The following is a 12,187-nucleotide window of genomic DNA, read 5'->3' as shown; positions in this document are numbered from 1 at the left end:
TGCCTTTGCGGATGATTTACTACTTTTTTTTCAAGGAAAAGATTTCCATAATGTTTGTACTCTTGCACAAGATGTACTTGATTTTACTGTGGAGTGGTCAAAGCTTTTCAAGCTTGAGTTCCATCCAATTAAAACAAAAGCTATGATTGTACATAAGAGGACACTTAACAACGAACTTTTGAATCTAAAACTTGGTAATTTCCCGATAGAAAGCGTGGAGGAAATGAAATATCTTGGAGTTATCATTGATTTTAAACTCCAATGGAAAAAGCACATTTCTTTTCTTTCGAGTAAGATTGAGAAGCTTATTTGTGGATTTTATTGCATTTGTCGAAACAACTATGGAATTACCATGGATACTGCGAAACTCATTTATAATCAAGGGCTACTGCCGGTTATCTCTTATGCCTCATGCATCTGGGGGCACAGTTTAAAAAAGAAAATAAATCGCAAAGAAATCAGAAAACTGCAGAGAAGAGTCCTTTTGAGAATCGTCAAAGCTTACCGAACGGTGAGTTACGAAGCCATTTTTGCTCTGGCCGGTGTGCCTCCTTTGGACATAGTCATTTGCAACACGATGCTTGCTCTAGATGCTTATCTCCGCTCTGTTCGGGATGTTCACTTAAATAGTACTCTCTCTTCCTCCGATCTTCCTCATCCCTCTAAAAGAGTGTCTATTTCACTTGTAGATTTCAATGCCACTAATTTGAACAACTATGATTTTGTTTGCTTCACAGACGGCAGTAAGATCAATGAGAGAGTTGGACTAGCATTTGCTTTGTATCAGCATGAGATTGAGTTCTGCATTCATCAATTCCGTATCTGTGACAACTGTTCCGTTTTCCAAGCCGAGCTCTTGTGCTTAAATCTCGCAGTGAAACACGTCTCGAATTTTCTTGGAGCTAAAGTACTGATTTGCAATGACTCTCTTTCCTCTCTTTTTTCTCTTTTGAATGTCAAAAGTTTTGAAAAGCTCATTGTGGAAGTTCAAAGTATTATTAGCAATATTAATTCACACGATATTTGTGTCGATTTTACCCATGTGCGAGGCCACTCAGGAATTCGAGGAAATGAAAGAGCTGATGCTTTAGCAAAAGAGGCTACTCGTTTACCTTTTTCCTTATATGTAGCTAATCCTCCCTCGTTCTGGAAACTGTTCTACTCTAAGAAAGCTACTAAGGATTGGAATTCAGAGTATCTGTCTTCAAATAAGGGAAAATGGACCAAGCGCTTCCTTCCCACTATTTTCTTTAGATTGAAACGGCAACATCTCAAAACTGATTTTTTTGTCACTCAGTTTCTTACTGGGCATGGTAATTTCAAAGAGCACTTGTATAAATTTAATATTTCTACTAGTAACGTGTGTGATTGTGGACAGGATATTGAAAATCCTGAACACTTTTTGTTTTGTTGCAATCGTTTTAACCCCCAGAGAGAAATTCTTATGCGGGAGCTGAGGAAGTTGTCCGTTTCTTGGCCTCCTGTTCCTTCTGCTCTGGTTCAGAGTGTCGAGACTTTTTCTCTTTTTAAACGTTTTTTTTATTCAGTTGTTTGACCTTTTTGTATGTGTGTGTGTGTGTGTGTTTTTCTCCTCTATTCGTTGTTAATTGTTTGTATGTTGTGCTCATTTCATTTTGTGTATTTTGTACTGTTGTGCCTCTTACCTTCGGGCCCTATGTGATACTATGTGGTGCATAGGGAGTTTCTTTTTGTGTCTAATAAAAAAAAAACTTCCTTTTTTGAAAAAGGAAATAAAAAAAACATCAAAAGTAAGAGAAGTATAACAATAATTTAGAACATTAGAAACAAAAATAAAGGTTAAAAAGTACCATTGCAGTATTTTAATAAAATAATAAAAAGTATGACATTATGATGGATAAGAGTGAAAAGTAAAGAATTTTTTAAAGTTTTTTAACGTTAAAACGTGAATTATCAGACCATATAGTAATCAAAATTGAATCGCTATTAATTCTGGTTTTGAAACCAATTTAATCATTAAATGGTTGATTTTGATAATTTCATTCATGAAAACAAAAACTCATTTAAAATTAGAGCAGATGCATGAAAAGTTGAATTATAAACTATTAAATTGAAAAAAAAATTGCAAAAAAAAAAACCGGTTTTTATGAAATTACGAAATAACACGAAACATATGTATTCGGTACACCAGAACGCAGGTTTTGCAATCACTGATTGTGCAATTAATTAGTCTTGTTGATGTAAAAATTAATGAATAAGCAAGTATCAGGCAATAAAAACAGTAACAAGATTTCTTTAAATTGAGAGTATAACTAATATCGTTCTTAGCACGGATGTAGCACCATGGACAGTAATTTGGGGTGCCACTCCCCCCTCTCCTCATCCTGGAAAAAAAAAAAAACTCTTCATGTCGTATGTAAAAGTGAAGTTCATAGAATTTTCAGAAACAACTCATTTATATTTTTGCGGTATATGGAAAGGTAAGTTAGCTGATATATGCATTTAGAGACTAATACAAATATTGAACGCATTGTATGGGAAATTTACTTTTAAAAATAAAATATATAACATTTGATGTATTAAATATTATTTAATATACATCAAAAGAAAATCTCAGAGTTGAAATGTTTAAAGAATTATGGAAACATGTTTCCTATTTTAAAATTATCTTAATAACGTGACTAAGATCAAGCCAAAATGCGAAGTATTTTTTTGCTCATCTCTTTTCTAGAAACACATTTGAAACAAAACATTTTAATTATTGATTTCGTTAAAAAAGTTATTTATCAATGAAATTTATAATATTTTCGTACCTTGCATTGTCTATTTCTTGTAAGAATGTACATCATTTATTTTTTTAACTGTGATGAATAGTTTTGGATAGTTTTAGTCATTTTCAATTGCCCACTTCTCTTCCAATAACAGTAAGTAGTTTCAGTACTGCAAAAATGGTGGTTTAACACATGTTTAACTTGGAAAAAATCGTAAGTCTGAGTAGAAGAGTAACTATAGTATTATTTTTATTTACAAATACGGCGAAGTTTATAAGTATTCAGCTTCAAGTGCACTGACAACCGCAAGTGTTCTAAAACCAGCATACCAGCAAATGTAAAGTGAATCAGAATTTCAACCACAGTAAAATAAGACAAAAGTAATAGTGAAAAATAGAAAAATAAGAATAACAATTACATTAGGAAATTGAGTGAAAAAAATACAGGTGACGATCTTTTGGGGTGGAAAAATAGTTTGCGACACCCGAGGACACGTAGACAGTGCTGCAGCTGGAAAGGAACTCGGGAGGAAGCCGTTTCCCGATACATTTGACGTACTGTTTTAAAAATGATGCAAAATTAAATTAATTATATTCAAACCACCTTCTTAAAAATAATGAACGTCTGTATTTTGAATTGAAGAGGCATAAGTAATATAACTGAGTTTTTTTTCCTTTGACGTGACAAAAATTCGTCAACAATGACACCTACCCCATAAAAAGAGGTACGCTCCCCCCATTTTTTCCCCAACTACGACACTGTATACGTAGACGCACAAAAGGTTTGCATAATGACACATGAAAGTGTCAAAAGGAAGGACTCGTAAATTTATTTCAGCTTTAAGTATGTAGAGTTTTGCAAGTAATTTCTATCGAGAAATTTCAAAAAAAAAAAAAGAAAGAAGTTCACAGAATTTCATTCAAGCCATTAGAATAAGTGTATCTCATAACCATTATCCTAACAAAAAACCTGAACAGGACAAAAAACGGGCATTTTGTTACGTACATGACAGCTCATATAATTCATAAAAAATAATAATTTAAAGGGGGTAATAAACAATATTTGTTGCTTAAGAATTCAGAAACTTTTAAATGATTTCTAAGCAAATTATTTCGGTCATTAACTTTTAAAACAATTATTTTTTAATGAAATGCATCAGCTGTTAAGTGTGGACAAAATGGCGAGTTTTTCGTGGAATGGCATAGCAACGTCACTGAAAATGGTCACGTGTTGTTGTGGTAAGATGTAAATAGCTAGTTTCATTTTATTGCAGCTCAACTTGGTTTAATGTTGAACATTATAAGTTCATTCGAGAAGAAAATGCAACAATGGATATTTTAAATTTTTTTTTGCTGAATTATCTACGCAATTTCGATAAGCGTGATTGAATAGTTTATAGCAGACTCCTTGCTTCCGAAATATAATATATTTCTCATTTTTTGAACATAATTTTATTTTTAGGTAATCATTATCTCTCCCTATTACTCAAAAGAATCAATCAGGCAGCAGCTCATTAGTAAGATTACTGATAGTAATGTGGAATGTAAAAATAAACTTTTCACATAAAAGGAAAACTGAGAAAAAGTGATGGATGAGACATTATCCAGATAGTCAAGAGGTCTCTTCCAAGAAAAACAACTACGCAAACATTTTTCTCCCTCTCCTGATAGATCACAAACGTATATAGAGTTTCCTCCGCTTCTTCGGTGACGAATTTTATGACGTAAGTATAAAAAAAAAATCATTCGAATGCGGCGAAAACGTGGCCCTCATTAAAGTGGCAAAAGACACAGCAGGAAGATTATTAAAAAAAATAGGTTTTCGTGAACAAGTAAATGAAGCGGAGCTTGTGTTAGATAATTTTGGAAAACATGGAACCCAATTGAGCAAAATTTCGCCGAAAGCACGCTAAACCCCTCGTTAAGTTAATTGTCAAACATTTCTTACAAAGTCGGCTTGCGGCAAAGGTTTGTTTCAAGGTATTGTTACGAGACATGTATGGCCTGCAGTATTTCTTCACGCAGTAATTAGGACTAAACGGGGAAAGAATCATTCCAATTTTAGGCTTTCCGTTTTAGACGGCTGCCTTTGTTTTTATTTTAAATTTGTAAAAGTTCTCAGAAGAAAAACATATCTTCTACTGAAGGCTGTTTCTGAAAAATGATCTGCAAATATCCTTGATATCGTACATTCAATTTACATTTAGCAAATACAGTGATGTTTTTTTTAAAAGCCTGCTTTGAACCAATGATGCTAAATACGCTTTTTTCCCTCCCCGTTTTTTTTTTTTTTAATTTCTCTCTCTATGACTGTTGTCTGCAACTAACTTCTAGCAAAGCAAAAATCAACAATTTTATTAAAATGTAAAACGTAAACTTTTTTTTAATAATAAAAAAAAAACACTCAGGGCAAATTTAAACGGTGTATTAAACATAACAGAAGCGCAGTTTGAAACAAAACTATCAAGTATTAGCATTTAAAGTAGGAACTAAAATTTCGTAAGTATTGATATTAATAAAAAGTATTAATGCATAGTCCACACAAGCTCAGCTCGACAATAAACAATAAATCTGAAGCATAAATCTACAACGAAATCTCCAAACATATTGGTGTCAAGCTGAACTACCTTTATAGATAAGTTAAGTTATCATCACAAACAGAATATTTAGTTTAAGAAATTGTCTGGGGAGAGAAATACAATTTATTACAATTACTATAGACACATTAACGGACAGTGAAATAATTATCTAATATTTAGTATGCATTCCCTTGTTCTTGAGAATTTTAAGTCTTTTTGACATACTTTTCACAAGATTTACACCATTTCTTAGCTTTTTAAAAAAGGAGGTAAAAATTGTTATACTATTCTATATACTCCAAATTATTAGACTAAGACTGTTTTAAAAGCAAATTCTTTATTGATTACATAACTATAGACACATTAACGGACAGTGAAATAATTATCTAATATTTGGTATGCATTCCCTTGTTCTTGAGCATTTTAAGTCTTTTTGACATACTTTTCACAATGTTTACACCATTTCTTAACTTTTTAAAAAAGGAGGTAAAAATTGTTATACTATTATATATACTCATATACACATACTCACTAATTACCTAAAACTAACTTTAAATATAACAGAACACACTAATAAAAAGAACTAGTGAACTGTTTAAGCTGATTGAGGTTATGTTCCTGGTAGGTAGATAAACAAAGAACATAAACAAAGCAGACAGTGCTGCCACCTGCAAACATTTAATTATGTTAAAATAATGTAATAATCAGTGTACAATATGTACCGTACTTTAACAGTAAAATAAATAGTATTTTAGTACAAATAGTGTACAAAAAACAAAGAAAAAAAAAACTCTTTAGACTAATAATTTGGCCAGCACTGTAGTTAAATGCGTTTTAATCAAAACTCAAAAATACCCTCTTACGTCCCTTTGCTTCTCAGTGCCTCAACTGTAAAAAGTTTTCAGTGTTATAGATTATGCCTTCAAGGTTTAACAAATACAAAAATCTCTTTGATACCTGGTAAAACGTTAAAAAATATTGCAAAAAAAAAAAAAAAAAAAGAAAGAAAAGCTTTTAAAAATGCTTTTTATAATGACATAAGTAGCTAAAGATTTCAAAAAACCTGACTTATTTTCAAAGTTTATAAAGTTAAAAAAGATGAAAATCACAAAAATCTGTGCTTTCTCTTCAGCGTTGAAATCAATTTGTTAAATTATTATAAATTTAACTTTATAGTTGCTATTATTCATTTTGGATTTTGGCATTGATTATAACGCTTGACCCACCCATCTTAGACAGGGCAAGTATAATAGCAGCATGCTAAACAAGTATGCTCAGTTCTAGGAATTGAACTAGGAATACCCCACTTGACGGTGATTTAAAAAGTTAACCAAAGGCGGAAAACGTTTTAATTTTGCGCGGACGAAGCAGATGTTTCATTTTCAGGTCATATTCTTAGTAAGTAGTTGGAATTTCACTTTACTTCTTTCAGCAGCCATTGGTCAGAGATTGAAGAGCCTCCTACAGATTACTTAAATTGTGAATACGGTGAATCAAGGGTATGGTGTAAAAGAATGTTTTTAAGTTGACGACTTCAATCGAAAGAAAAAGAAGGGGAGGCGGACAAACTTGAATTGTTTTCAATGTTTGTAAAGTTTCAATTGATTATACACATTTTTATGCTTATTTAAGTTCAGCTTTGATATCATTTCACTAAGTTAAATAACAATTAACTTTATAATTTATGCTGTTTATTTTTGTTTTTGTCATTGGTTAAAAAGCTAGCACCACCAATAAACTAAAAGCACGCGAAAGACAGAGCAAGTAAAATAAAACCATTTATAAAATGGAAAATGTTTCTTTGTTTTTTTTTTTCATACAACAAACTCGAAAAGCAACTATTAAACTGTTGAAAGTCACATTTTTTTTCGGTAGTACTTTAAATGATGCAGTTTATACTTTGCAATGTGTTTTTTCAAGTTGCCTGACAAACGGAAGGGCAAGTTTTCAGTTTACATTCTGGTAAAAAAAAAAATGTCGACAGCCCCATTCACATGTCTCGTAGCTTCTTTATGGAACTTAATTGAATGACATAAAGGTCTTAAAATTTTAGCTTAATGTTGTTTTTTTCACCTGCTATCACTTTATGGCGCTTTCCACTTTTTGCAATAGAGGGCATCTGTACGTAACTACGCTGTAAAAGAAACTAAATTTATGAGAGTAAAAATGGCCTTACTCGTTCTGCATGGTGAGTATTCCTGGAAATTCTGGAAGGATCCCCTTACGACCCAGCAAGTTCCTACGGGCTCTCGCCTCTTCAAATTGCTGGAGTAATAAACATACCTCGGAGCACAAGCCTAAAAAAAGAACTCTAACTTACACTTATTATTTTTTGAAAGTGAAAATTTTTTTTCATGATCAATCATTTATTTTACTTCGGTATCATAAAACAGCGAGTGTTTTCAAAATACTGCTCACGAAGGAATTTTTCAAAGTAAAAATAAACTTTTATGATGTATAAAACACTTAATCCTTTTTAAAAAAATCAAGAACGTAAATATCGTTGAAAACAAGGATTAAAACTACATGAAAACAATGCATAATAGTGAGAAAAAAAAAACTTGAAGCAGTCTTAATGAAATGGTGAAAAAACACTTGTTAATACGTTTGATAATGTTTTTAAAATTTTGTTTTAATTTTTAGGATACTTGTAAAATAGGCTCGTACTTAGATAAAAAGTGTAACCAGGTACAAGTATCTGTATCACAAATGTAGTTTCTTAATCTTCGGTAAGCTATATTCTTTTGAAAAAATTCGATAAGAAAAAAAAAATTAGTAAACATAGTTTTAAGTGCAACAAAATGTTTCTAATACGATTTAGATTTTTTTTCTGACACAACTAGCAAGGACGCTCGACAATGGATTTTAACACGATGAAAAAATAATGCTTTCTATGCTGAGACGATGATCAGTTTCAGTTACAAGTGTATAAAATGCCGTTATTGCTGTTTTGAACTGATACCGTGCTTTATGTATAAATTCAATTTAACGATACATTTCACTGATCCGAATTTGACTATGCAATAAATATTGATAATCCTCGATTTAACGATATTCTTGATTTAACGAAATTTTTTTCCAGTCCCTTGATAATCGTTAAATCGAGGTTATCAAAATCGCCAAAGGCATATATTGATTCTGTTTTATTTTTAAAAATATTTATCGTCTACTGTGTTTTACATTTAAATTTGTCTATTTGTTATCGTCTGCAATGTTTATATTTCTTTGTAAAATTTAATCTATTTATCGTCTGCGCTATCTATTTTTCTTAATGGCAACGACAAAAGAAATGAGATGGAGCTGTTGAAATATTTTAATGGTGAGCGAATGTTGTTTTTCTCGCCTGTTATTAGCAAAAAATAATTCGCAATTCCAACAAACTATGGGGGCACTGCAGCCAGTCTAATGGCGGTTGAAAAAGGTAAAACAAACGCACGCTGTAGCGTAGAAAACGCTAATAAGCCTTAGTAGTTTTTGTTTGTATGCATGATTATTTTGCTTTATTCTTTTAAAATTAATTTTTGAAGTCTTGTGAATATTATAGCCCACGTAGAAAGAAATGATAATTCTAGAAGCATTACTGAATGTCAGAAATTAATGCAAATTACATAGTTCGTAGTTCTAAGCAGCCATTTCCACGATGCTGAATTCGATATTAACTGCATTTTCATTGTGGTCATAAAACTGACAAGAATAACATTAAATGCTAGATAATTTAATTATATGACATTACGAATTATTATCAAAAGAGGAAGATGATACTTCTTTGTCTTGTTTGGCTAGCCCTCATTGTTTTGCATTTGTAGTTGTTATATTTTTCGCAAATTGTCGAATCGGTTAATTTAAAATTTTTCTGTTTCGTATTTTTCTAATTTCTGAATTATGATTTAACGCTGTCATGCTATGCAAACCATCAACAAAATTCTCACGGATATATGGTGGTAGTTTTCTTTTCAATTGATCTACCATTATTTCTTTATACTTATCGAATTCTGTAATCTTTCTACCATTTTATTCCACTCATGATAAAAAATAAAAATGGTTTAACTAACATGCAGAATCTCGCCAAGGGCACTTAGCTCGCACAATACTAAAACTATAACCCTAAACAAATTTTTAGCGGAACTCTTCAGCTCATTATGTAAGCAGTCAAGTAAAGTTGGTGATGAAAATTCTCAGCTTTTGTTTTTGACATTCTAAACGTTCTTTCTCGGTTAAACATTTTTCATTTCGCTCTGCGATAATACATTCAAGAAAATATTTTGCATACTGTCCATTCTAACTAAATGCTGCTTGCTGCAGTAAAATAAGGTTAGTTAAATTAATTATTTTTAAACTAGATGGAGAGGTAAGTTCTAATTCTTCTGCTAATGCTATTAAATCCTTCTTTCGAGCTTAAGATTAGAAAAAAAAAACCTATTCTTACAAATTCCCACAAAAAAAAAAAAAAAAAAAATACTGGTATAACGTTATCCTTTTAAAAAAAAATGCTTCGAACAGACAAGCATTTTTTTCGCATGCAAATGCGAAGTTTGTTAATCCAGAGTTTTCTTGCGTTTACGCTTTCGCCATTTACGACAATCAACATACTTTTTAGAAGAAAATAATGAAAACTAGCATTATTTTGATAAGCTCGAGAATGCTATTAAGGGACGACACAATTTCTGTTGCTGAAGGCAATCTAAGACACAACGAATGCGTTATAAATACTCATAAACAAGCTGGCTATGTTTACCAACAGACACACGTGGAACGCAATGTTTTACCTTTTTCTTTAATTTTGTAAAGCACCGCATGGTAGTGAATCGAGCGCTGGAGTTGCGAATTGTTTTAATTTATATTTTATGTACTTATATAGTTAAAAGTTTTTCCATGAAAGGGAAGTTTGATTCATTTGCTGAATTGCAGGAATACATTTAATTATTAAGACTCCTAAGAAGTAGTTAGAAGTTAGTAGTTTGTTTTCTGAAAAATACTTGTTTAAGTATAATAAAAACAATGCAATTTTCAAAAACTCCTTTTCCTATCTTAAAAAAAATTTAAACATCAACCAAAGCTTCCGCGATAGTTGAGGACATCTTTGGATTTCCTAGTTGCGAGATGAGCATTCCTTGGGGAATGCACTCAAGAGAGAATGTTATCTCTCAAATCTCTCTTTCAAAATGCTTTATGGGGAATGCACATTCTAGTTGAGGCATGTTTTCTCACATCATCACCGACATCGTAGCTTCTGTAAATATTTTTCAACCATAAACCTGATAATAAAATAAGAGTTTTCAAAACTAATTGATTGGATTGAAAGGATTGTTATCTATGTTTAGATTCGTTGATTTGGTAAATGAAAAACTGAACAATAAGGCGGTACTTCATTTCTTGGGATTCCTTTCAATTTCTTTTTCAATGTTTTTGCTGTAGTTGAATAAGGGAGAAGGGAAATTTCGTGAAAACATTATTTGATTTAATTACTTCACCTATGTAAAATTAAAAAAAAAGAACTTTAGTTAAGTGAGAATAAATATGAACAAGATTAAGAATATTGAACACTAGTTACTAAAAAGCAATTTCTGAGTAGTACATTCTTCATCTGCTCTAAGAGTAAGGATGAGAAGTGAGTTTACTTTTATTAGTGCTATAACACGCACTTCTCTTTAAATTATGGTAAGTTCATAGGGGTTTATGTATTTCTTTAAAAAAAAATGAAGGAGTATCTTTCAGTTACCGTGGACAACAACATTTTAAAATGTAGTTTAAAAGAATTTGTTGTGCTTATCCGTTTCAAAGCATGGATTTAGTAATAAATTCACTTATTATTAACCTAAATTTGTCTCACTTTTAGCCTTTTATTTCATGAGAGAACATTTACACACATTCTGTATTAAACTGCTCAACATTTTATACAAATTTTTATTATTTTTTACTTGTAAAAAAAGTAGTTGCCGAAGCTACAGGTAGTTATGAAAATAATGGAAACACTCTGTGATAAGTGAGTTGGAAATCGCTACTTTGCCGTAAATATTCTGTTAATAAAGGTGCCTTCTGACTGTAATCACTAACACTGGTAAATCCAGATGGTGATTGAGTTCTGTGGTCACTTTTGTTGCTATTGTTCGATTTTGAGACATTACAATCCGCTTCAATACGAGTCGGTTTCTTTCACCGAGCTCCTCTTTCCGCCCACTCTATTTTTCTTTACCGAGCTTGTCTTACTGCACTGTGTCTATGCTGTCATGACCTCTAAAAACGCTAAAAAGTTGAGATGTTTCAGTTGCCCCTGCTCCAGCTAGACGTGCTCCAACAATTTGTCCTCTTTTAAAATTTGAGAGGTCCGACATTTCACGCTCTTGAAAAAAATACAAGACTTCCAGAACTTCAATTGAGACACCATGTACTGCAAGAATATGTACATTGCTAATCATAAAAAAAACAGATATCTAGTTTTATTCTTTATTACTTACGAAGCACATTCAAAAAAGTTACTTTAATTCACAGGTGTTTCCATTATTTTGATAACTACCTGTATATCAAAATAATCAGCAAGCATGTTGTAGAGCTACGGTCACCTAAGTAATGCGGGTAAGCTATGCCATTTCAATGCAGTAGGGAAAATTATGCCTAGCCTCAAAAAAAAAAAAAAAAAAAAAAAAAAGATTTAAAATCTCAACCAGATTTTAGAGATCAGAAAGCACTACTTATCTTCTGTGTTAACAGTTATTATTTTTTCAAATTCATTTACATTTATCCTAAAATCTGTATGAAATTCCTTTCGAGTTGCTTGCTATTCAGTGCAAGTTTTACGATTTAACTGTCAATTGATGGTTGCAAATGAATTAGTGTGTTAAAAATAGCTTTAAGAGGTTTC

The 12,187-nt window shown here is 31.6% G+C and overlaps 1 protein-coding gene across 1 annotated transcript in view; it reads right to left on the bottom strand.

Moving 5' to 3' along the window:
* Positions 1 to 12,187, bottom strand: part of LOC129216526 (integrin alpha-PS2-like) — a 139,801-nt gene that overhangs the window by 54,864 nt on the left and 72,750 nt on the right. The window contains exon 4 of the mRNA XM_054850741.1: positions 7,505 to 7,625. Coding sequence (XP_054706716.1) covers positions 7,505 to 7,625 — 121 coding nt within the window. The remainder of the gene's footprint in view (positions 1 to 7,504; positions 7,626 to 12,187) is intronic.

The sequence above is a fragment of the Uloborus diversus genome, chromosome 2 (assembly GCF_026930045.1).
Source record: "Uloborus diversus isolate 005 chromosome 2, Udiv.v.3.1, whole genome shotgun sequence".
Lineage (NCBI taxonomy): Eukaryota > Metazoa > Arthropoda > Arachnida > Araneae > Uloboridae > Uloborus > Uloborus diversus.
This window is presented reverse-complemented; position numbering and strand designations above follow the sequence as displayed.